The sequence below is a fragment of the Podarcis pityusensis genome, assembly GCF_964106645.2.
Source record: "Podarcis pityusensis genome assembly, chromosome: 5".
In the NCBI taxonomy this organism is placed as follows: domain Eukaryota; kingdom Metazoa; phylum Chordata; class Lepidosauria; order Squamata; family Lacertidae; genus Podarcis; species Podarcis pityusensis.
In genome coordinates, this window is record NC_138032.1 from 46839362 (window position 1) to 46866361 (window position 27000).

A 27000-nucleotide genomic window follows, 5' to 3' on the forward strand; every position below is an offset into this window, starting at 1 on the left:
TACAGATACATTTCCCCTTGAAAGCTGTTATCTTGTCTGTGTCCTTAGTTCCTTCTTCTCTGAGTAACATGTGTGTGGGGTGTGTGTATGACAGGACAACCGCTGCAGTAGTCTGAGAAATGAATCAATAACAGTGAACAAGATAGGGCTCACCATACACTGCAATCATCTTGGTGTCTTGCAGAATGGCATTTCCTGCAGAAACCTGCACTGTGATAGTGTTCATCCCTTCGGTGGAGAATGTAAACGCAATGCTCCCTTCCAGGGTGATCAGTGGCTGCAAAGGTAAAAGAAGAAAGCAGGGAAGGTACTTAATGCTCTAGCTTGCCTTATTTTCAGTTGCACAGAGAGTCTGGCCAAGGACCCTTCTCCTAAACCTGCTGCTGAAAATAGACTTGGATTAAGGATGCCCAGTATTGTTGGCCTGAAGAAGGGAACCATGGAGATATTGAGCAACAAAATAAATAAATAGCCACCCACACCCACACACCCAAACACTGGGATTCCTAGAAGCTCCAATTTGAGGTAGGATAAGTGGAACATCGATTGGCAGTCTTATCCATTTGAACACCCTCAACACAATCCAGACCACAGAGTACACCAAGAAGAAAACAGATGAGCTAGGAATATGACTCTGTAGATTAACTCAGGTGACTCAAGACAGTCAGCATACAGGTGGACAAACGCCTCCCAAAATAACCAGCCAATTCTCATATTTCAAAATATGAGAAGGAAACTCTTCCATTGAACCATTTTAGATATCAGTGGTTATGACGGGGACAGATTTTGGTACTGTTGCTGATCTTGAGAAAAATAACCCTTAACACTGCAGCCCCTAACACATGCATGAAGTTATTTTACATGAGGATCCTTTTATTACCTATCCTCACAGTAACATAGAGACAAAGATAACGCGTATTTCCATCTTATCAAAGGGCAGTACAGGTCAAGATTATCACTGGATGTGAATGGATATAAAAATAAGAGTTAATGAAGCCTCTGCAAAAGTGCTTAAGAACAATCAGTTCAGCTGGTGGCAAAAGTGCTGCAGATTTCTGGCTTTCAATCAGGGACAAATAATTCAAGGTTTATGCAGTAAGATCCTGGATACAAGCATGAGGAATGTGTCCTCACAGGTGGCATGAACAAAGGGAAAAATATAAGGGAATGTAAAAGTTGGAACAGAAAAGAGGGAGAAGACCTGAAGGAGGGTCTCCACCCCCATCGTTCTGCCCGGACACTGAGGTCCAGTGCCAAGGGCCTTCTGGCAGTTCCCTCACTGCGAGAAGCCAAGTTACAGGGAACCAGGCAAAGGGCCTTCTCCATAGTGGCACCCACCCTGTGGAATGCCCTCCCACCAGATGTCAAAGAGAAAAACAACTACCAGACTTTTAGAAGACATCTGAAGGCAGCCCTGTTTAGGGCAGCTTTTAATGTTTGACGGACTATTGTATTTTAATATTATGTTGGAAGCTGCCCAGAGTGGCTGGGGAAACCCAGCCAGATGGGTGGGGTATAAATAAATTATTATTATTATTATTATTATTATTTATTATTATTATTATTACATTATTTCAAGAAAAAATAAACAAATAGAAAAAGCAAAAAAGACACAAATGGATTACCCTTTCATATGTCACTCTAAAATGTAATGGGAAACCTTTTGCAGCCTTAGGGCTGCATTCTGTAGTGGGGGTCCCAAGGGCCATGAAGAAAGACCAGAAGCCTGAGCTTACCCATCTTTGCTCAATTAACAATTCATCATACATCTTAAATCATATTCTGTAAGTGAATTCATTAGAATGGTGCATTATGTTTGCCACCTACCAACTGAGAACTGCCATGGTTTCCTGCAACAATGTCCTTGTTACATCAACTACCCCACTTATACAACCGAAGTCCTTTGGCTCACGAGATACTGTATTGGCAACCAAGTATTAAAGCTTGACACAATACAAACTACTTTGCTTTTGAGATACTATTGTGCTAGCGGCAGCCACTAATAAAACGTGTAACTTAGTTGCATCAATGCAGGGGATTCTGTAGTAGCTACTGTCCTCTTAATACTTGAGTTTCCTTTACTTTCTCTTTCATCTTCGAGACCTACCACTCCTGGTTTCTGCACCATTTCTACCCCATGTGTAAGCACCGCTACCTGGCTGTTGCCACGGCAATAGTATCCAAAAGAAAGCAGCACAATGGCCACTCCATAGCACACCAGGATGTGACAGTTTCCAATCCCACTGGTAACAGCTTGTATCAGACACCTCATTTGAGCCTATATATCTTGCCTTGCACCAGAGACAAAGCATCAGATACGCAGTAGCAAGCAAGGGAATTGGAACTAGCAGGCAGTTTCATAGACTGGCCTAATTTCACAAAGGCCGCCGCCAGAAATTTTATGCAGTGCAAGTCTCCCTCTTATCACCACGACTTATTTATTAGTATTTATTAAGTATATTTTGTAGCTTGCCCTTCATTGGGCGAACCCAGGGTAGGTTAAATAGTCCGACAAATAAGAGCAGGCAAAAAGGCAGCAGATTTAAAATTTACAGCCATTTATGTGGCAAGAGGTGTCGTATATAAAGGAAACTGAGATAAGAGAAACACACTGCATATCTGTGTTACACCCGAACTGATCCCCTGGATATATGAAAAATTATTCAGTCATGCTAGCAGTTGCCACCACCCTAAACAGCCGGGACTAAACTTTTGGGAGGTTAGTTGAATGTCGCTGCCCTACCACCCTGTCAACTACCTCCTGCTAGTGTGAGCTCTCCTAACTTCCTATTGAAATTCAAAGTAGCCTAATTGAGTCTAGCAACACAATTTATCAGGCACCGATTAAAGATTTTTCTCCCCCCAGTGAACAAATGAGGGTGGGTAGTGGGTTATTTTGGCATACTGTTTTATGCTAACTACTGTCCGTAGGCAGGGAAATGTACTACATGTCATTTCACTTCTCTTGGAATGTGGTAATGAGGCATTCTTGCAGCTTAACAGCACAAATGAGAACTTCGTATAGGTTTAGCATTATGAAAAGAGTAGGAGTTGGGACTCTCGGCAAACATTCCTTTTTACTAGTGCTACAGAGCACAACACACTGTAAAATACAGTTTCAAACCCTGGAGCAGTGCAGAGACATCATCAGCCGAACTCAGAACTTTATCTCTGAAGTCTGGGTTTGTAACATGAGGGTTTTTTTTTTGGTTTTTTTTAAAAGAGCTTGCATTTTACATAAGGAAAGGAAAAAAGCCCCAAATCTTGGAATCTTTGATAATCTGTCACTCTGCAGTTTTCTCAGTTTGATCTCTTCAGCCGTGTCCAATGGGGGATTAGTGATTTGCATAAGATGCAAATTAGGCCTAAACAGAGACAGTTAAGCAAGTTTAAAAAAAAAAGCTGATTTGCAACATAAAAGTGCTGAGAGTTGCTCTCTGTGATTTGCAGGGCCCTGTAAGCTGTTCCCTGAGAGAAATCGCAAGCCCCGTGATAATGTTATTATGTCACAATTTAACAATTAATTTATCTCCATGAAATACAAACCTCAGTGTTATTTCCAAACCACCAGATATAAGTCAGTGTTCCAACTTGACTGGGCCACAGGACTGCCGTGGCATTAACTTCTTTGTTCTTTGTTGTCACAAAGGGCAACGATAAATGGACATGTTCCAAAGGACCTGGAAACAAGAGAGAATGCGGAAAAGTGTAGATGAGTCTAGTTTTATGCATTAACACTCTATGATTGTCTTTGACCCCACCCTTGGTTTCAATAAGGGCTGCAGACTACTTCCCACAAATTCTTATTTCAACACCGGTTGCCATCCTGTGTGAACTTATTTGAGAGGAAGCCCCAGTGGGGCTTATTTCTGAGGAAATAAATATAAGACTCAGTTATAAGGCTTCCACAGCCTCCATATTATTTATTCACTGACTCTGGGAAGCCATGGTCAGTCACAGCTTCCTAGTGCTGTGTATACATAGTGCTTTTAGTATACATAGAAGATAATTATACACAACGCAGTAGAGATGGGATTCATACTCTAACCCAGAAGTGACTTTCATGCAGGAACGTTGCCATATGTAGAACAACCCTGCTCAGTATAGCTATCCTTAAGGTGAGCTGAAGAATGCTGATGGAGTTTGACCTTGTCAGGCCATGCTATTTTTTCCCACCACATTTACCAGATTACGGGTGATTATCAGGTTTTGTGGATGCTGTAGCACAGTCTATGATTAGGTTGGGAATGCTAAAGCAGCTTGCAGTGTTATGCTTTCTGACTGAGTATCAATCTCAAACACAAGCCCACACCCAAAGGAGTGCAGTTCTCCAGATTTTGTGAGTATTCTTTTCTCAATAACACATTACATGGGCAATTTATAGGATTAAAAGTGGCTAATTAGGATGAAAAGGACATTATCTGATGTCAGCAGCAAATAAAAACAGATTGCTCTCACTATGACAGTCCAAAGCATATTAGCAAAACAAGTACTATTTTACAGAAGACCCCCAATTTCACCACAACCTGTTACAGCGTCCTGGTAAGCAGGGCTTTAAAACCCCTTAGCATCAGACCATGCATGGGTGCTACCCAACTGAATATGAGAGCTGTAACTTTTGTTGCACTGTGACAAATAGACCACCTTTTCACTGAAACCTAAGTGCTTCAGCAAGTAATAGTCTGCTTGTTTTAAAACACATACCTGCAAACAATCCAATGTACAACATGGACTCAAGCCTCCAAACTCCAAATGCAGCTTAGGCAAACTATCACCGTACATTTATCTGGTGTTCTGAATGATCAGAAACACAAAATATGTGTACTGACACGATTGCTTATTGAATTGTTTGGATCTGGATAATTAAATTTAATTATTTGATTCTAATTATAAACCAACTGTATCTGGGAGAAGTGGCACAATGACAATTCTGGATAAAGATTTCAGAGGAGCAACTTGCAAATGGTAAAGATAATGAGCAAAATCTTTGCTATGCAGAAGCCAACCAAACAAATATAGATGGCCATATCCTCAGGAGACATTAAGTGGTAATTGGCTGAGTTAATACAGGGGTGTTGCTTTTTCTTGGGAATATATTGCATTAACGGGGGGCGGGGGCGGGGGGCCCTTACAGATTGATAGGAAGAGTGTTGTAGGTCAACAGCAGAAATATCTATTTCTAGCAAGGATCCGTTCCAAAGTATTTCATAACTTCTTCACAAATCTAGTCTCCTTTTTTATGCAAAGAGAATTTGCAAAATATCAGGGAAAGAATAGATTTATACTTGGCCCTACTGCCCTCTGTCTCTCATTTGGAACAATTTATTTTGAAAATAAAGAGAAGGAGGAAAGGAAAGAAATGCAACAATACCCAGAGAAAACAAGTTTTCCCACCAAGTATAACAAGGTAAGAGTCTTCTCCCCACATAGGTTATATTTTGAGTGGTGGAATGGTATCATAGCTGTTGTTTTCCTGCAAGCATTCTCAAGGTTGAGGCTTATTACCACATCCCTTTATTTCTGTTACAAAATATCCATACACTATACGGACGAAGGTGTAGCACCCTACAGCACAATTAAGAGAAAGGCTGTAGCTCAGTGGTGGAGCACTTATTTCCTTCTAAGATTCCTTACACGCCTTTCACCATAAGGTCACAGGGCAGGTTATAATAATAATAAAAAAAAAAAACAAATTAAAAAATCAAATTAAAACAAGCAAACATGCAGAACCAATCCAAATGAGATGGAACATTTTGGATGCAGAAAATCCCAGGTTCAAACCCTGGCATCTCTAGGTAGGACTGGGAATACCCCAGCCTGAAACTCAGGAAAGTCACCAGCAGTAATTGTAGAGACAATGCTGAGCTATATGGGCTGATGGTGGGACTCAGTATTAGGTAGCTTCCTAAGCTCCCAATGAAATTCGATTTCTTTCCATTATTGTTATTCCATCTACATCTTACCGAGGAACCCAGTGTGGATTTTTTTTATACCTCTTGACTTTTGTTCATGTCAGGACTTATCTGGACATGGCACTGGGATCCCACCAAAACTACACCTTTGCATAGCTTCAAGAGAAAAGGTCTCTGTTGGTACTGGTGGGAATGATGGACAGCTGCTGCTTTATCCTATCTTTAGAAATGCGACTACTTGTAGGTGTTCACTCAATACAATGAGGAGGAAATGACCACAAGCTACCCATGACTAGGGATGGAAGGATCTGTCAATTTAGGTTCTCTCTTAATTACTCATTTTTTCCAGTCTTAAATCAGTTCTCCACATTTCTTAAGCAATTTCATGGAAATTCTTCAACCTTTCAGAGTGAATTTCTCCTGATACCTTTTGCATGCAGTTTTGATTAAAGCACACATTTTTGCAAGCAATTGCTTCTAATATAATGCATATTAGCATGTTATTTCATGAATGTATTCATTTTACACATATTTCTTCCTAATAGATGCATTTTTTGAGCAATGCTTGGCTGCATTAGGCGCATTGCAACATTTAGACAAGTGCAAATTTTAAAGGATGCTTGTGTTTTTGTTCACATACTTTAAAAAAAAATAAAAATACAAATTTGATAGATTTGGCTTCAGATGCAAACTGAAATGAATTTCTCCCCCATCCCTACCCATTACTACTCTCTTTTAACTATCTAGGTTCTGCTTACTAGCATTATACATGAAAATTCATGGCAGTAGAGTTGGGAGATGGGGACCAGTTCTGTCTTCTGAACTTTTAGGAGCTGAACAAAATGAAGCAGAAACAATATATTGGTGTCACTTCCTATCTTCATTAGAAACCTTTTTATTAAAGCTCGAATGTGCAAAATGGCAACATCTGTTAAGAATGTTGGATATTCAGGGTTGTATTTCCAACTACAGTAAGTCATACTCACGCATCAAAATCAATGGACTTTAGTTCATCATGTCCATTGATTTCAATATGTCTGCCCTGAGTGTTACTTAACTGGATTCAGGTCTCCTCACCTAACTGGTGTAATCAGCTCTAAACTATTATACAAGCCTGCTTAATGTTTGATTATATTATTTATATTGTACATGCATGGAATGTTTCTTGGAAGTGGCAGTCCATGTAGATTGTTTGTTACACACATTTTCACTTAAGAAGAGGGGTGGGGACGCTCCACATGTGAGGCCAAGTTTCCTGCAATAAGTGCACATAATGGAAAATGGATATTTGAACTGGAAATTTGAAAAGTTGTTCACAAGATGTAATATGTGTTATGCCAGATAGATACAATATTGGCCTAACCAGGAGACCTCTTTCATTACATGCAGTCAGAGCAATCGGTGTTTGTGCAATGGAATCAAATATTTATTAAGCTATTATTAATTAATTATCCAAACTTGGCCTTGAGTACTCTGGTTAACATCCAGTATTTTGGTTTCATCCAATGTAATAGGCTGAACAAACTCAGCCATTTAGTTCTAATTGAAGCAGGCACATTCTGAATATTACAGAATCATAGGAAAATAGAGTTGGGAGGGACAACGAGGGTCATCTAGTCTAACCCTCAGCAATGCAGGAATCTCAACACATTGCCCCACCCAGCTTGAAACCCTACCAGACCATGCTTAGCTTTGCAAATGTGCTAGTGGTTTTATTGCTGCCCCGTTAGGAACAGTTCACAAAAGTGACTTATGAAGAATCATGAGTAGAACATAGATTCTACTTTGAGAGCTGAGCAGCTGTGTGTGTGTGCGTGTGTGTGTGTTTTAAATCACCAAAGCGGGTAATTATGATTAACTTCTGAAATCAGTGTGTTAGAAAACAAAAAAATGCAGCTTTGAAAATGCACCTTTGGAACAGCAGGTGGTGTTGTACTCCTATCTACACGATATTGAGAGCAATAAAAATACACATTACTTCTTCTTGCAGAGTTGGACAACCTTTTATGATCTTAGGGTCAATTGTTATTTAAAACTTTTCAAGCCATCCTAAAAATATAGGGTTTGCCTCCACAAGGACCATTCATGTTCATGGAATTGGTATATCCTGTTTTCCTCACTCTGTGTATGAGGCATTAGTGTGCTCACCCCACCCCCCCATACAGTGAGCGAACTAGGGACATGCTAGCTAGCCCTGTCATTCCCAGCATGTCACTGTCACTGGTCCTACAACCATCCAGGCTATGGAGGCAAACGTCTCTAGTGTGTATGTTCTCGTGCATCTGTTGGTTCAAGTCCCAAGTGCAGCTCTTTTGGGCAGAGGTAGCTCCATGGTAGAGCTTTGCATATAGAGGAATTGATATGCCTTGCATGTAGAAGATCCCACATCAGGTTGCAGGTGATGGGAGAGATCTCCACCTGAGATCTCTGCCTTGAAATACTTACCAGGCAGAGGGCCTTCTCAGTGGTGGTGCCCTCCCATCAGATGTCAAGGAAATAAACAACTATCTGACATCTGAAGGCAGCCCTGTTTAGGGAAGCTTTTAATGTTTGATGTTTTATTCTGTTTTTAATCTGTTGGGAGCCGCCTAGAGTGGCTGGGGAAACCCAGCCGGATGAGCGGGGTATAAATAAATTAATAACAATAATAATATTACTACAAAGACCCAGTATAAGGCAGCTTCCTATGTGCTCTAATGTCTATGAGCAACGGTTATAAATAGAAGCACCAATCCATTTTGGTTCTCTCTGTTTCTCATTTTTCTAGTCTTAAATTCATTTCTCCTCATTTTGCAGGCAATTTGTGTGGTTTAAAATAATGAGAAGAATCCTCATGAAAATCCACCAGCTTTTTAGTGTGAATTTCTGCTCACAGATGGCAGACACAGTTTCATATGCAATTTTGATTAATGGATACATTGTTGCAAGTAATTTTCACTAATATAATACATGTTTATGTTAGTTTCACTAATGGCTTCACATTTATGCAGATTTTTCTGTAATATATGCATTTTTGTAAATATTGCTAGGCTCGAAAACTGCATCACAGAATTGTGATAAGTGCAAATTTTGAAGGATGGCTGTGTTTCAGTTCTCACAGTGGGAATTGGATAGATTTCAAATGCAAACTGAATCAAATTTCTTCAGCAATCTTGTTATGGTTTTACAGAAAGTCTCTCTACATTTACAATAATCCTGGTTTGTTTATTTAGTAGATTCTTCTGGACTAATTTTGTATTAGAACACCAGCTTGCAACTATTTGTTTATTTTATTTGTTTTAATCCTTTGTTTTCGTTATTTATTTATTTTTTAAAAATATATGTTTAGCATTCTAACCATAGGTATAAAGTTTAAAACCAGAGAGACACTGCCCTTTCTTGACCTTTAAAGCATATGCAACTGATCATGTGAATCAGCTTTCATGAGCACTAGGGACAGACTAGCCCTCTCTACCCTATAACTGAATACCTCCATTCTCTGTACCTGCTTGCCTTAGACTGCTGGGAGCCACAATTACTCAGTCTGCTGAGTAATTTGATTCTAGAAACACTGAGGAAAATATGAAAAGCTATGCCGCTTGTGATCCTGCTGAGAGCCTCAGTAACTTTTTTGCATTCTATTCTAATGCTGTACACTGTGTTGATCAAATTATGTGGTGGGGAAACCCATTCCCAGAGAGGAATGACCCAGACAACGACTTTTCCTTTGTAGCTTGTGGCCTGCATAGGCAAATAGCTGCTCCATCAAGTGGCCTCATTAGCTTGCAAACAAAGTAGTGCACAGTGAAGATGGGCCCCTGCGGAATCATCTTCTGTCAAATTGTAGCAGATTGCATGGCCCTATGTTATCAGAGACCCCCAGAGCCTCTCTGGAGATATTACCAGCACTCAAGTGTGTTTGCAGTGACCTTTACAAACAAAGAAGGCCTGGCCTCCCCACCCCGCTGGCATTTTCATAAAGATGGGAAGAGATAAGAGGCTGAGAAGGCAATTTCATTTCTTTCATATTGATTTTGGTTATTTTGGTTGCTGATATTTAAATATTGATCTTAATCATTTCTGTATCCTTGTTTAGCTTTTGTGGCATAATGCTGAGAACTGCTTTATATAAATAAATACAAACTCACACACATATATATATAAATAAATAATTTGTTTAAGTAAAGATTGGCCAACAGAACTTTGTAAATTTTCTATCAAGGTTCAATGGGCTGCTTGCTCTTTATATAAAACCTTAACTTTTGCATTTAAAAGCAGTGCTTTTTTCTGGGGGGTACACAGGGATACACATACCCCTGAACATTTTGTGAATCTTTGTACTTTTGTCCATTTACTGTATTTATTTTCCCCGATTTGTACTATAAAATGGTGGCTTTCTTGCCTCAAAATGAGAGTACCCCAAACATATTTTAAGAAAGAAAAAAAAGGCACTGCATATATCAGCTTAGGTATTTTCAACAGCTTCAAACTAAAACTTAGTATTGTGTTATAGTTCTTTCATGGGCCAGTATAAACAAAGGCCTGTTTGCACACTCTGTAAATCCCATCCTCTGAGAGCAAACTGATTATGTGAACAGAGTAGGGGCAGAAATTCCCCAAAATCAGGGCCCAGCGTGGAGCTGAGCATGCTGTGGCTTCAGTGGCTCCTCCTCCTCCTATCATGGAGGGGAAGGGGGGGAGAAGCCCCAGCTGATGGCAGAGGCAGGAGGAGGAGGGCGATGAGGAGCCACTGGCCACTGAAGCCATGTTGCCACCCTGTTCCTGGCTCCTCCAACATCCTGATGTAAATTGGGGGTAGCACTTGCTCAACTTCCCGGCCCGCCCCATCTCCCTCACAAGTTGGCACCTCTGCAGCAAGGCTTCCCTGTGCAGGATATAAATACATTAATAAACAAATCTTTCCAATTTTTCATGAGGAATCAGAATTGAGAAAGCACAGCACAAAGTGGTTGCCATCTCTCCTCCTGCTATACTAAAGAATCATACTAGGTCTGGGGCACTGTGGAAGAGGCAAAATGGCGGTCATGCTGCCAACACAGTTGCTACTGCCAGTTCTTGCAGCAGCAACAAAAAACAAATGGCAATCTGAGGGAAGTTGTGCTACTGACAACTGTGAGCCCCAGCCTGGATAAAAAGGTGGAGAATTTTCATCCTCCCTGGAGAAATTCAGTGAAATTGTGTCTCTGGTTACTTTACTCACAGATAGGGTGGGGAATTTTGAGAGGCCATTTCCTCACAGCATTAAGATGTCCTGCTGATTTTTTTTTGGTATCCATTTCTCTTTCACTTTCATCTTCCCAAAGAATAAATGTTAATATAAAAGTGAACTACTCCTTCTCTTAGCAGGTTTCATAGTACAAACGTATACGAAAGAAAGAAGAAAGAAAGAAAGAATCTTTAAAATATTTCATATACCAATGTAATAACATACAATTTACATGCAAGTACATGACAGCACTGTCTGCCCCCAGGCTGTTTTCCACCTGCGCTGTTACTCGGAAAATCCCCACATTCTGGTAGACGTGCTTGATCCCATCTTCTGTGGAGCTTAGATTGGCGTACGACACAGCACTGCCGTCTCCAAAATCCACACGGATTATTGATCTTTGAATGTCACCCTAAATTAGAGAGGTAGAGAGGATAATTAGTATAAAATAGATATGGAATCCAGGGCAATTTGAATATTTGCCATCTTGAAAGGTATTCAGGTATACAAGTAAGAATCTACATTTATAGGGATCAGTCAAAATCTTACGTCTGGTTCAGCAAAAATTAGTTGGGGGGGGGGATTTTGACAAAACCACTGAGGCAAAACTAAACAAAAAGAATGAAATTGTCTTGGGGTAGGCAAAGTTATTCTGGGGAGGGGGCTTCTTGCCTTTTTTCTGTTTAAGAGCCCCTGCCAAAATCAGTGAATTAGAACACAAAAGTAGAAACTGCCAGTCCTGGCACAATTGTTCTCTGCTCCCCAAACCATTTCAGGGGTTCACAACATGAGTTGAATTATGACTCCCAAAATTGCTGCTCCCAATTTTCTGCCTGCGAATGGGATAGTAAATTGGAGGCAGCTGTTTTGGCACACCACAATAATTGGGTTTTGGTGAACCACAGAAACACTTAATGCTACTCTGCCTAAACTTCCTTGTGGATTGCCGTATCTGGGAGACATTCTGCAATGCTGTCAGATCTCAAAAATGGATCTCAGAATGACAGGACTGCTTGAATGCCACAAAAGTCAGAACCCTAAAGATGCAAAATCTCATTTAGGAATTTTACAACAAAGTGACTGTGTGTACGTATATGTGAATGTGTATGTGTGTATATCTGTGAGATAAATGTTTGTTCGTAACGACATTTTAAATAAGCCTATGCATGTTTAATTTGGAAGTTAAGTCCCACTGTGTTCAATGGTGCTTATTCCACCATAGACAGGTTTGCCGTCTAAGTCCCTCACACCCTTCAAGAAACCATCTGGCATCAACTCCAGACAAGCAAGAGCTTTCCTTGCACTGCTGATATCAGCAGTGAAAAAGAAAGTTCGCTTCTGCTCATGGCACTCTTATTTCAGGCTTTTTCTCAGAGAGAAGTCATGCCTCTGCTGTACCAAATTATTCTGGAAATGTAGAATAATACATTGATGTCACACAATGTACAAACGGTCTCTTGTTGGGTTATGGGTAGAAGTGTGTGCAAACTTTATTTCATTTCATTTTTAAAGCATCTCACAAAAACACATTTTTATCTTGTAAATAAGGTACCTGGAGAAAGCAAAGTGGGTTTAAAAGTTTTCAACCCTCACACTGTTCTTGCCTACTCAGATGCAGACAGTGGTGCTTTTTCTGGGAGGATGCAAGGGTATACATACCCCTAAACATTTTGTGAATCTTTGTACTTTAGTCCATTTACTGTATTTAGTTTTCCTGACTTGAACTATAAAATGGTGATTTTCTTAAGTCAAAATAAGAGTACCTCTAAACATTTTTTTTTAGAAAAAAAAGCAATGGATGTAGGCATCACGGGGTTCACTGATACTTGCTCCCAGCACAAGGTGTACATGGGTATAGCAGCCTTGGCATAATATAAAAAGGACTTAGAAAAAGATATTGAGTCGCTTCTAATATGTCTTCTTCTTTTTAATCCCTTTTAATAAATTTTGGTGGGCCAAAGAATATGCTGAGTCTACAGCTGTCCAAGGAGCAGAAAATCACTTTGGAGCTCAGCAGGACGTGGACTTCTGATTCACATCATGGCTTCCTGCTGAGAAAGGTGCCTCCTTCCAGTCTAATTAGAGGAGACCTACAGCTGCCACGCTTCCAGTGCCTCTTTCACAAGATGAATTTCCTTGCTTTTTCCAGTTCATTCCTGTTAAAATTATTTAATCCTTTGAACTGAAAATGCCTCCCACCTGTCCCTGAACTGAATACACAACCTGTAGTTCAGGATTTAACACATTTCTGAAAGGCCATGTTTCAAAAGCTGGCATTTAAGAACTTCAGTATTTCAGGGCAAGCAGCTTTTATGCAATAGTGTGACGAGCAGGACAGATTTTTTCTGTGCCAGCAAAGAAAAACAAGAAGAGGGGCAAAAGGAGACCCCCAAAACTTAACATTTCTAAGTGTGTTGAAAGTTGACTTCATAGTTCCACAGCATAGGGGACAGGTTGTTGTTCAGTGGTATAGCGCTTGATTTGCATACAAGAGAGGTTCCAGGTTCAATACCTGCTGTTTCCAGATAGTGGGACAGAGTCCTGCTTGAAACCCTGGGCAGCCAGTTAAGAGTCAAATCATATGGAACTAGATGAAACAATAGTCTGACTTGGTATAACGCACTTTCCTAGGTTCCTGTGTTGCTTCCCACAGGTCTTTTTTCCCCTGCATCCCATAAATTGGTCAGAACATCTTTCACAGTATTGTATACATAGGAAGTGCATTTCTGCATGATGTGCTTATACCACAGTCCAAACATAAAGCATAAGTCCAAATGGCTTGAGAACACTTCTGTAATCAGGTGTTTGACTAAATCACAGTGTAGGGTGTCCAGGAGATTACAGTGTAGGGTGTAGAAAGCTGCACAAGAGCAACTCAGTAAATATTGAATATCGCTAGGTATGTGTAACTGACACCCATAATGAGGATTTCTACAGTACATGAAATTACAAAAGACTGATCTGTATCTGTCATTCCCCCCCCCCCTTCATTCATCACAGTGACAAATGTAGTGCTAGACTGAATAGTTTTGTGACTCTGCTGAGCTCAGATAATAAGGTAGGCAGTAAAGGGAACACATTTCTCCCACAGGTTTTACATCAATGCATCAAAGCTGTGATTCTAAGTGTATCTTAATCATTTCTTCCCCAAAGTCTCCTTAAGATGGTCCTCTATGGCATCCAATAGTGCTCAAACATTCTCCGAGTACCTGAATATTTATCAAATAGTCTCCAAATACTTAATACTGAAAAGCACATGCTTTGTGTGCAAAAAGCACCAAGTTCAATCCCCGGCATCTCCTGCCTGATAGAAATACTGCTGTCTGAAACCCTGGATTGCTGCAGTGCACGTAATCCAGAGAGGGGCAAGTTGAATGGGGGCTTTTCATGGAGTGGGCACAATCTGATGTTCTTGCTGTTGTGGCTGCACTGCACCAAGCTCCCTGCTGCTTTGCCCTCTCTCTCCCTCTCTCAGTAACCAGCACTGGGAAGCCAGGTCAGCAACACAGTCCTGCCTGTACTGTTCTGCCACCTGCTGCTGCTTGTATCCGTGCATATTTCTTTTTTTAAAAATGATCTGTTTCTGAATTGTTCTGTGCTCTCTCTATGAGAGAGCTGCATCAACAAGAAGCACAGCATCCAGATCAAGGGAAGCAATAAAGGTAAAGGACCCCTGACAGTTAAGTCCAGTAGCAGACAACTCTGGGATTGCAGCACTCATCTCACTTTACAGGCCGAGGGAGCTGGCGTTTGTCCTCAGACAGTTTTTCTGGGTCCTGGCGCCAGCTTGACTAAGCCACTTCTGGTGCAACGGAACACTGAAACCAGAGCAGTGCACAGAAATGCTGTTTACCTTTCCACTGGAGTGGTACCTATTTATCTACTTGCACTTTTTTTTTTGGCGTGCATTTGAACTGCTAGGTTGGCAGGAGCTGTGACCGAGTACCAGGAGCTCACCCCGTCATGGGGATTCGAACTGCTGACCTTCTGATCAGCAAGCCCAAGAGGCTTAGTGGTTTAGACCACAGCGCCACCCGCATCCCTTAAGGGAAGTAATAGTCCCACTCTATTCTGCCATAGTCAGACCACACCTGGAATAACTGTGTGTCCTGTTCTGAAAACCACAATTTAAGAAGGATATTGACAAACTGGAATGTGTGCAGAGAAGGGAGACCAAAATGATCAAGGGTCCTGAAATAAAGCCTTATGAGGAATGGTTGAGGAAGTTGTGTATGTTTGGCCTGGAAAAACAGGAGACTGGGAGGAGCCATGATAGCTATCTTCAAGTATCTAAGGGTTGTCACATGGACGATGGAGTCAGCTTGTTTTCTTGTGCTCCAGAGGGTAGGACCCAAACCAATGATGTCAAGTTACAAGAAAGGAGATTCCAACTTAACATCAGGAAAAACTTTATGATAGTAAGAGCTTTTTGACAGTAGACCAGACTCCCTTGGGAGGTGGTGGACTATCCTTCATTGGAAGTATTTAAGCAGAGGTTGAACGGCCATCTGTCTTGGATGCTTTAGTTGAGATTCCTGTATTGCACAGAGTTGGACTAGATGACCCTGGGGTCCATTTTATCTCTCCAGTTCTGTAATTCTATGATTCTAAGCAGTTTCCAACCCTTCCATCAACTCAACGTGTTTGGAGTGCCCCGAGGAAATAATTCACTATGATTAAAAGCTAGCCCTATCCATCAAAGTAAGAGATCCTCTCCCCCAACTCTCCATCACCTTCCCTCTTGAGCTCTGTGGGGCTTCCTTAGTCGGGTCCAAACAGAGTCACTTGAAAATGAAGTGATACACCTCAAGGCATCTTGATAATAGAACAATCTAATGAGGTAAAATGAGAACCTTCCTTGAATGCACCTTGTAATTCAGGGTATACACAGAGCTGAGGCACATGCCTAACCCATGGCTATATAAACAAGTAATGTGTTAAATAATTAGCTGCATTTTATACCTGAATTCTTCTCACAGCCTCTGAGATTCTTTACACCTATGGGTTCAAAAGTAACAGCCTGACCCATTTACAGAATATGATTATAACTTGATTACGTGTAAGTCATGCATGGAGTTTCAATGTGGGAGGAGATGATACTGCTAATTTTAATCATCTTAATGAGGACAACACCTTCAAACAATCAATTTCAGTCTCACCCAAGAGGCTGCAAGCATGATTTTTTTCTATGAAGTGCTGGGCCTTACATGTAAATCAAAGTGTTAAACAATGAGATGTAAACAAAATGTTTTTAAATCTAGTCCCAAGCTTCACATTTAATTGGAAGCTTTCAGTTAAGCAATGACTTGTTATCTCTTTATCCTTGCAGATGTTTAAAACATATTTTAAATCAGATTTTGCAACAGGCAGTTGTTGTTTCTCCTCTGTTGTCTTCCAGAATGTAATTCTCAAACATTTGCTTTTTCTGGTCTTTATGCAGATTAACTCAATTTTTTCAGCCCATAGTTCAGTGCAGAGATGGTGCTTAACTGGTTTTTAAGACAGCTAGAGCATAGGAATTCTAATTTCTCTCTCTCTCTCTCTCTCTCTCACACACACACACACACACGTCTTGAGCCAAATTTAGATTGGATTTGGAGTAAGAAAATTGGTAGCAAAAAACTTTCCATATCTCAACACAAATATACTCTCTATACTTATATGCTATCTTATATTGTGTAAATTGCTTCGATTCAGATGCTGCAGTCAGTTTTGTAGCACCTATTTCTTAAACATGTATAAACATGGGAACTGATGGGTGAGGTTTTCTCTAGATTTCTGCAGAGTGAATGCCCCATCTTAACTCCTTGCAAACGCACACATTACTATCTTGCAAATGCACCTATCATAAAACTATCCTATGAGTATTTGCATTTGATAATGTTGAGTTCAATGGTTGATAGAACGGATGTCAGGGTCTTTATTATCCCTTGATTGTCTTTTCACCAGTAGGTGCTGACTTTTCAAATCACTAAGATGTGGGATTGAAGAAGAATATAACTGTCTGTTTCAGCATGGAAACTAATCCTCAACCAGCACTTCTTCAGCAAGACTGGGTGTCCTCCATGCCTCATGTAAGTAACAAATGGTAGTTGACAGAATGCATTGTTTCAGAAATGTACATTTTCCATATCCTCTAAATGCTGGCTTTGCCATTTGCTTGGCAATATTTGCCCAGGTAACTTCACTTTCGGGTCTACCCTTCAAGGAATTGGGAAGGGCAAAAGTGGAAGTGAGCAAAGGTTACAGAAGTTAACGAAGCCCTGCTTATGGTAGACCAGATACACAGCTCATATTTATGAAGCCATTAATCAGTTAAATCCCACTGGCCAATTAATTGTGTTCACTTCTATCCATTTTCTTCTAAACGATTCAGACTCAAAAGCCCCAGTGGGAAATGTGGGAAAGACAACATACCTCCTCCAGCTGCACCATGAAGGTAACATTGTGCCCTTGTTCTGATGTCAATGTGCCATCTGAAGTGACAACTCGGAGTCCTCGTGGGGCTTTGCCAGGACACTGCTGAGGCTTGGCTGTGTACTGTTCACGCACACCATCTGTGCAGTTATTAGATACAACCTTCCTATACCTGTTGAAAGCGGGAAGCAGACACAACAGTTTAAGGAAGGACCACTGCAAGTTGCTTACTTAAGACTATCCCTTTTCAAGACCACCGCCACAACATCCCAGTTAGTTTAAGCAAATCATAACAATAACAGCAACTGTTATTATTTCATCACTTCTTACAGAAAAAGTCTCATAGCCATTCACAACAAATTAAGAATGCACAGATATAATAAAGCAGCCAAAATAAATAAGACCATTAATGACACTAAATGTTAATCTGACAGCAATTGATAATAAGGAATTTTATCACAAAACAGCATAGGTAGCATGCACACTTAAAAGCAGATTCAAAGCAGATTCCCTCAAAGAAATAGTTGTAGTTTACCTCTCACAGAGCTAAAATTGCCAGAAACTCGTAAAAAAACTACTGTGCCCATAACTCTTTGAGGGGTGTATGTTTGCTTTTCATGTGCTTTAAAGGTATAGTGTTTACACAACCTAACACAAAATGAGGATAAATGGAGAAGCAGAGATGCCACCATTTCCAAAGCTCTGGCACTGATGTCAGCCAGAGAGGAAGGATAAATATGACTCTAGACTGCCAGCTCTAGACTGGCACAGCAGGGAAGGCTGGGTCATATGCATCACCGGTAGCTAGACTGTCTTAGAATCCCTTGGCAAGCCCCTCCACATTTGAAGCCTTGCACTGCAATAGACCTGATGAACAGCATGAGGAAAGCTTAACAACCATTCACAAATAATATTAACAACTAGATTCTGGTAAGTCTGATCTGAAAACAACTCACCCAGTGCTGTTGAGATAACTCTGACCAATACTGCAGTCTTTTGACAAGGAGGATGGGTTGTACCAAAATGCAGGCAAGCACTGGCCATTGCTGTGACGCTCAAATCCATAGTCACTGGTTTGAATGAAGGAGAGATTGTTTCAGTGATATGCGAATCAGAAGCACATAATTCTGAGAGATCATGTTACAGTGAAGCCTGCAGAGGTATACCACATTCACATAAATACAGCCCTGGAAGCTTACTTTGTCTTCTGCACATATATCGATTTCACACAGGTATACATACATCTGTCTACAACTTGAGGGTGGTGTTCTACAGCTCTGGGCTTCTTGTCTGCATTTGCCTCAATCAGTAATCATGGGCATACATAGAAGTTGGTCAAATTGGCTCCTACCAATGGCTCAAAAACCATACCTCCCCACTCTTGCTTGGAGTGGCTAGGCCCCCCGCCTCCATCTGTTTGCATGCTCAGACAGATGGACCAACAGAGGAGGAGGAGGAGGAAGAGAGGCGGAGGGGAGCAGCAATGGAGAAAGACATTGGCAGAGCATGAAAGGTGAAAAAAGCGCAAACTTTTTGAGTTTCTGGTCTCTCCCGGCTTCAGAGGCACCAATACCTCTCCTTGCCAAGGGCACATGTGGGGTGGGTGAGGGTGCTGATATAGCTCCTTGCCAAGGGCACAAGGAAGCCTAGGTATGGCTCTGTCAGTAACTATACAGCTTTTGAGCCTGGTTGATTTTGGATTATGACCATTCATTTCAGTATCATAATTTTAGCAGAAACTACTTTTTAGTACCCAGTGGATGGGTAGGTCAAAGCACAGTGAATATGTACCAGACTCCCCATGCATTTTGTCGCCTTCACTTCTTTGGGTTGTGTGATGTTGGAAGTTATCTAGAGGATAACTATGGCCAGAGGAAATGAAGCTGCCTTATATCAGATCTCACCATTGGTCAATCTAGTTCAGTAGATTGTCTATTCTGACTCCCCACTAGTTTCTAAGATTGCCCCCCAGATTTGATATCTGAGATCCTTTTACTGGAGATGTCAGAGGGTGAATGTGGAACCTTTTGGGTGCAAAATGTGTGGTCCACAACTGAGCTGAGTGTTGTCCCAGGAATTGCTCAATTTCCTTTGAAAACAAAGGGAGGGGAGAATGAAGGCTGAACTTCTGCTAAGACTGCACAAGAAAAGGTACAGAGGTAGAGAAGGGATGATGCAGTTAGCGCTTATTGGACAGCCCTGTCCAGTGCTATTTTTCTAGAAAAAGAGGTTCTGTAATTCACAATGAACACCCCCCTCATTCTTTTAGAATGGCAATGGCACCTACCTTAGAGGTGCCAGAACTCAGCTCCTGTGAGTTCCAGCTGAAAAAAAAGCCCTGACCCCATCCGTTCTTTTTGGCAATGGAATTGAGCCAACATTTTCACTTCACTCTTTCATATGTATAACATTCCTGAGTCTTTTTGCAAGCATGCTAAACACTGGTTAATTGTTTTGCAAACAGATACTTGGTTACCCAAAGGATGCAAAATAATTTTATAAGCATCCTAAGTGGAGAGACAGCGTAAAGGCTATTGAAATTATCATTCCACAAGTGATAAAACTCATTTTCATTTATTTATAAATGAGGTTTCTTTCCTCTGTAATCTGATTGTCAACACACTGAAATGCTTGTATTGCTGAGGTCTCATGTATCAATATAATTAAAAAGCTGTAACGCTGCACTCTCACAGCATGTTCAATAATCAAGTGAAAGGCAGAGCAGCAAAATATGCAGAAAAGAGAATACGTGTTCAAAGCCTGATTTAATCAGTTTGGGTTTTTATGCTACATGCACCCATTTTTCTAGGCAAGGAATCCTAGATGATATCTCTCAGTGCTGGATATGGATGACACAAGTGCTTAATTTTGAAAAGAGCAGAAGCAGGGCTCAAGCTGTCCTTTGAATTGCCTTGGGAGTCCTGCCTTAGTTAAGATGTTTTGAGAGCTGGATGTAGGTGACAGAAAAACACTCTGCATATACTCAGAGATGCATATCTTCATATATTCCAGGACTGAACTCTGTCAATGAAATCATGATTCAGACCTCATATTTAGAGTCTATGATTTATCAATAATGAATCTGCATAAACATGCAATTCAATATAATGTGCCAATATACTATAGATTACTATGCTATATAACTCCACACCCCCATAATATACTGAACTGGTGGATATGGGCCATATCCCTTTGTTGAGGCAATTGGACCCCTTCAAATCTCTATCATTATTGTCAGGGCCACTTCATTTGTATGTATGTTTGTATGGACATGCTCTTATTTGGATGCTTTCTCCACCTCCCCCCCCCCCCTTTGTTGCTTAATAGTGGTGCAAGGGCACTTCCAGAGAGATTGTTTATTCACACAAAATATGGTTGGCATCCCAAACTTTCCAGCACAACTCTCTTATCCCTTTCGTAAGTGCAAAATGTCTGACTAAAAATTTGGAAAGTGCAGTATAACAACCACTAGCTAGCAATGTTGTGTAATCTCCACTTGTAGATATCACAATGAATGTTCACTAAACAGGTACATTGTACAACCTCTGTGTAAGGCTTGTGTGAATGTATCAGCATGAATGCCCAATGAGAAGCCTGTCTGGAAACTCCCCAAAGCTCCTTTAGAGCAAGGACTAGGAGAAGAGGCATGTAGACTCAAAGTAAACTTGAGCATGGAAGCAATCTCTTGGAACTGAGAGATTGCATGCATCCTTGCTTGTTATACTCACTAGTGTCTAAGTAGAGCGTTCTTGATGGACTGTAACATTTGCCCTGGCAGCCTTGGATTTGCCATTTCCAGGACCCCTCCATCTATATTAAATATCTAGTTGCCCTGAGAATCTAATGTTTCCCAGGGTCCATCGCACCTAGGATACAGCTGAAATAAATAAAAAATGGTCCAGTAGCACCTTAAAGACCAACTAAGTTTGTTCTGGGTATAAGCTATAAGGCGGGGAAAAGCTTATACCCAGAACAAACTTAGTTGGTCTCTAAGGTGCTACTGGACAATTCTTTATTTATTTCAACTGTGTCAGACTAACACAGCTACCTACCTGAATCTAGGATACAGCTGTAGCAGCATTTCTGAAGATACAAGAGTTGGAGGTGTGGGAGTGACAGAGGGCAATTTGTGTGTTTGCACGACTAGCAGAATGGATGTGTGGGCATGGGGTACTAAACTCTTCTCTTGCCTGTACCTAGCTGGAAGAAGAGTCATTGGGGAAAGGAGGTGTATGCATGGAGGTGAAGTGTGGTTGGTGGAGAAGATTCTACAATTCTCACCTGCGCACACCTTTTGGATTCCCTCCTGGCATCTTCACCATATAGCAAACCTCTTTACCCTGACTTTTGACACCTGAGATGTATATTTTTAGGTTCCGCCTTAATTCTGAGATTGTAAGTTGTTTGAAACTGTTTGCCCAGGCAGGTGCATTATGTGGCCCATGAGAGCAGCAAAATAAGCAGACTGTACAACGGTGATGGGATAAAATCAGGCCAAACCTTGATTGATAGCAGTAGACAGGGCAAGGGTTGGCATGGCATTGGGTCCCAGGATCAGTTCATCATTCCACAAGTCCCATGTTGATGGAATGGATCTGCTGGGTTTGGATCGCTCCAAACCCGTATGACAGGAGTCAGCCAGTGTTGAACCTTACCGTGGTGCAAACCAAGCAAGCAAGCAAGGTCTCACTGGGGGACCAGGTGCAGATTCCAAGCACTGGCAGAGCAACGGGAGTGCGGAGGGAACAGACCACCCCCGGCAGCACTATGCTACACCCCACAGGCAGCACATCACACCCCCAGAATGCGCACCACACCTCTGCGGGTGCTGCGCCACTCCCCCCAAGGCACGTGTCATGCCCCCCAGGGGGCGCCAGTCACGCCCCCGCCTGCTCTCCACTCCCATGCAGCTTCGTCACTGATTCCAAGCAGGCAGATACTGAATTCTCAGACCCCTTATGCCCCCCCAGGCTAGGTTGATCCTGCCCAATGCCATTTTCGCCCTCATACAAACAACGCTCTTCCACCTAACAAAGGAAGGGAAATGTGAGAAAAACGCCAACGAAGTGCTAATCGGGTTGAGAAAGAAAAAATCATTTCCAGTCCTGTCAACCAACAATCCAAAATTGCTCACTGAAGGCTCTAACCCGGAGGTGGGCAGGAAGGAAGTTCTCATACCAAAATGACTGTGAGCTCCAGGGGAAGCAGCCTTATATAGTGGTACCTCAGGTTAAGTACTTAATTCGTTCTGGAGGTCCGTTCTTAACCTGAAACTGTTCTTAACCTGAAGCACCACTTAAGCTAATGGGCCCTCCTGCTGCTGCTGCGCCGCGGCTGCACGATTTCTGTTCTCATCCTGAAGCAAAGTTCTTAACCTGAGGTACTATTTCTGGGTTAGCGGAGTCTGTAGCCTGAAGCGTATGTAACCTGAGGTACCACTGTATAGGCTTCCCTTCCCCTCTGCAACAAGGACAGCTTTTTCCTATGAGCGCATCACACAGAGAAGATACTAAGCAAAAATCTTGCCCAGCATTTTGCTGCAATCTATGGGCCCCTGTGCTGCCAGGCAAAGGCGTCCCATGCTTATTGGGTACGGAACAGGGCTTTTAGCATCAGCGGCGTAGCGTGGGTAGTCAGCACCCGGGGCAAGGCAAGTAATTTGCGCCCCCTAACCCGGGGCAAGGCAAGTAATTTGCGCCCCCTAACCCCTAACCATGGTCATTAATACTGACGGCTCTACTCTGGGGCAAATTTCGTAGTGACTACTGCCCTCCGTGGTGTTGTTTTTGCAATTAAAGGACCCCTGCCTCAAATAAAGCATGGGGATTGGGCACTGGGATTTGCCAAGGGAGCTGGGAATTGCAGTTCAGTGGCGGGTCAGGGGGAGAGGGTCCCTTCCGCGTCTGGGTGCCGTGGGCCCCTTTGCGCCAAGACGCGCGTCTTTGGGCGTTGCGGCGCAGCCTTCTCGGTCTCCCTCCCCGGCCCGGCTAGCCCTGACGCGGCTTCTTTCTGGCGCGGGGAGGGGGCGCCTCTGGGGCCAGTGGGTTGGCCAGCCTCCGGCGCGGGTGGGCGGGCCCCGTCGGGGCGGGTGGGCGGCGTGGCGCTTGGTGCCGAAGCCTCCGCCCGCAGCACCCCATCGGGAGACCTGGCCGGAAGGAGCCTCGAGCCGGCTGTCGGACGCGGCTGAAGCAGCCAGGGCGGCATGGCAGGCGGCGGCGGCTCCCCGGCAACTCCATGCGGCCAGCCCTGCGCGCTGGCCGAGCCCCGCAGGCGAACGCTGCCCGTCGGTGAGGAGGGGCTGCCTGGCGCGCCTTCCGCAGCGAGCGCTGAGAGCCGCTGCCATGGGGCTCTGGGCGATTCCGGAGGCAGCGAGCGCGCCCCCCCCAGAAGTTGCGCCCGGTGCGGCCGGCACCCCTGGCACCCCCCACGCTACGCCACTGTTTAGCATTGTGTTTTAAGTGCTATAGCCCAGCTTGCGATTTTAAATTGAAGGACAAGTAGTGAAACAACAGCAACAACTTTAACTTCCATTTAAGATACATTTGTATGTTTCTACCACAAAACTAGCTCTCTGCAGTAAGCAAACAGATGCTGACTTTTGATTGCAACATTTTTTGGTTTTGGCAACTCCCTGCCTGCCTGCCTGCCTGCCTGCCTGCCTGCCTTTACATCCATTCATTCACCTACCTACACACACAGAGAGAAATATGCTGAGAAATGACAGAAGCAACTCCTTTGCATCTCACTAGAGAGGCATTAGCATCGCTCTTTCACCTTGCAGACCTGTAATCTAATGAATTTCTTGTCTTCTCTCTGATGCACACAGAACTCTGATGATAACAACAAATTGCTGCCTAACTGCAGACACAACAGGCTGCCTTGCAATCAACAAGCATCAGCATCAATTGGGACAAAGGATGAACCCCGCTACTTAAATCTGAAAATGGGAGTGCGCTAAGATCAATAGCATTACAGCCAGACATCTGGTGTTTGAAACTGGTATTTGACATGTTCCCTGACAGCCTGACACCTAAGGCTGCAATCATGAAACCCACTTTACCTCGGAATAAGCCTCACTGAATTCAATGGTACATGCTTCTGAGCAGACAAAGATTGTGCTGCATGTTACGTTATTACTTTCACACGATCGTAATGGTTACCCATACTGTAACAATTGCTCCAGTAGCTTTTCCATGCAGTGAGGTTTAACACTTATGGGTTTTTTCAGGTTTAAAAACCCACGGGGAGGTGTGAGGGAGACCACGTAAGGTCTATGTGTGTGCATGATTATATGTAGAATATCACTGACTTGGATAAGAAGATTCAAATAATAATTCAGTTAATCTTTGAATCAGTGCCGCCATTTTAGGAGATGTATCCTATCCTCCATGTTGATATCTGAGTTTTGACAGCGGAATACCAGTTGCTGAAAACTGTGTGGGGTGGGGAAAGCTGTTGTGCTCAGGTTCTGCTTGTGGTCTTCCCATAGGCATCTGGTTGGCCACTGTGAGAACAGGATGCTGGCCTAGAGAGGTCATTGGCCTAATCCAGCAAACTCTTCTTATGATTATACATTGCCTGCAGCATTCATTTTGTAGGTGAGCAGTATACCTTATGTTTCTTCCACGGTGGTCATGTGAACTGCAAGGTTTACATGTGAATGCTCCCTAGTGCAGAGAGGTCCCATGTGTGGAATCTGTCTTCCTCAAACTGGGGAGCAAAAATGGGGGGGGGGGATTCTGCACCTTTAGGAATTTATGTGGTGGTCCCAACACTTAAGGGATGCGGTGGTGCTGTGGGTTAAACCACAGAGCCTAGGACTTGCCGATCAGAAGGTCAGCGGTTCAAATCCCTGCAACGGGGTGAGCTCCCGTTGCTCAGTCCCTGCTCCTGTCAACCTAGCAGTTCGAAAGCACATCAAAGTGCAAGTAGATAAATAGGTACCGCTCCAGCAGGAAGGTAAACGGCGTTTCCGTGTGCTGCTCTGGTTCGCCAGAAGGGGCTTAAGTCATGCTGGCCACATGACCTGGAAAAACAGTCTGCGGACAAATGCCGACTCCCTCGGCCAGTAAAGCGAGATGAGCGCCGCAACCCCAGAGTCATCCATGACTGGACCTAACGGTCAGGGGTACCTTTACCTTTTACCCAACACTTACTCCATCATCTACATGGTGGAGGAAAGGGGACATATCAAACATGTAAATATTGAAGCGGGGCTATAACTTTGGGTACAGAAACCTCCTTAACACACCATGGGGTCTGTTCTGATTATGAAGTCTTTTATCATCACATAAAGATAAGCTGTTCTGACTCATGGTACTGTAGCAAAGCAAGTTAGGGTATTAAACAAGTAATGGAGGTCACTGTTACAGCCAACGTAGCACACAAACTAAATGATCCATTTTTAAAAAAACATGTCGAGATTCGTTTTCGTACAGAATAAAAAATAAAATCTGCAGCTGGAGTGATACTTTGCATGCTGCAGTAAAATCCTGGGAAACCTGGTAAATAAATGCTTTAATAACATATGTGTCACCCCATAATCCATTTACTACCTAAATAAATACAATTTGGCTTCTAGGCAGTTGCTAGGTAATATTGTCCTTAGAACCAAGTACACAATTTTCATTGTGATAATCATTTCTGAAACACTATTGCCCCCTGGTAGTGAGAAGCAGGCAATGCATGCAAATGTAATCTCTCTGCTAAACTGACTCCTTTCCTGTTTTGTAACTCACTCATTCTTCCAAAGATCATTTTAGCAAGACGTTACTTTCTGTTTCTAGAAACTTGCATTGTTTTTTTCAAACCTTTCTGGTGAAATAGTTTCAATCTGTAGTTTCACAGAAAGTGTTTATTTTTTTATTTTTTGAAATCATTATTTTGGGGTAAATACAGATTTTTCATGCCCACCCCAACAACAACAACAAAGTAGTAGGTGCTTGAGTAATTAATTGTGGAAAGCATAAAATTTACTTTGGAAAGACATAAAAATAAACGGATGTCTGACGCCAGTGCTGTTTCTACAATACCCTGAACTATGGAAAACATAATTTGATGTGAGTTACCTCATGCTCTGCATCTGAGAACATAAGATTAGTAAAGTTTGTATTAAGAATCAGGTATCATTAGGGATGGATCAATCTATCTATCAGATAGGCTTTGTTTCATTTTTCCATCCTTAGATTCAGTTCTTCACATTTCTGTGGCAATTTGGAATTTTTTAAAATAAGTTTCTCATTGTTATACAGACTTTCCCCAAATATATACATTTTTGCATACGTTGTCTGGAGAACTGCATCACAAGATTCAGAAACTGCAGATTTTGAAAGATAATTGCATTTCAGATCATGCATTGTTTTAATAAGAATAAGAATTTTATTGTTTATATGCCGTCTATCTAACTGGGTTGCCCCAGCTACTTTGGGTGGCCCCCAACACAGTACAAGAAGTGCAAATCAGGAA

General features: G+C 42.3%; 1 protein-coding gene across 7 annotated transcripts in view; it reads right to left on the reverse strand.

Moving 5' to 3' along the window:
- The window catches only part of SORCS1 (sortilin related VPS10 domain containing receptor 1), a 379912-nt gene that overhangs the window by 32833 nt on the left and 320079 nt on the right, over positions 1 to 27000 (reverse strand). For all 7 annotated transcript variants that reach the window (XM_081005905.1, XM_081005903.1, XM_081005904.1 and 4 more), the window contains exons 17-21: positions 18492 to 18605; positions 17536 to 17707; positions 11344 to 11530; positions 3547 to 3680; positions 154 to 277 (exon numbers count right to left, since the gene is read on the reverse strand). In XM_081005905.1, the coding sequence (XP_080862031.1) occupies positions 154 to 277; positions 3547 to 3680; positions 11344 to 11530; positions 17536 to 17707; positions 18492 to 18605 (731 nt within the window). The remainder of the gene's footprint in view (positions 1 to 153; positions 278 to 3546; positions 3681 to 11343; positions 11531 to 17535; positions 17708 to 18491; positions 18606 to 27000) is intronic.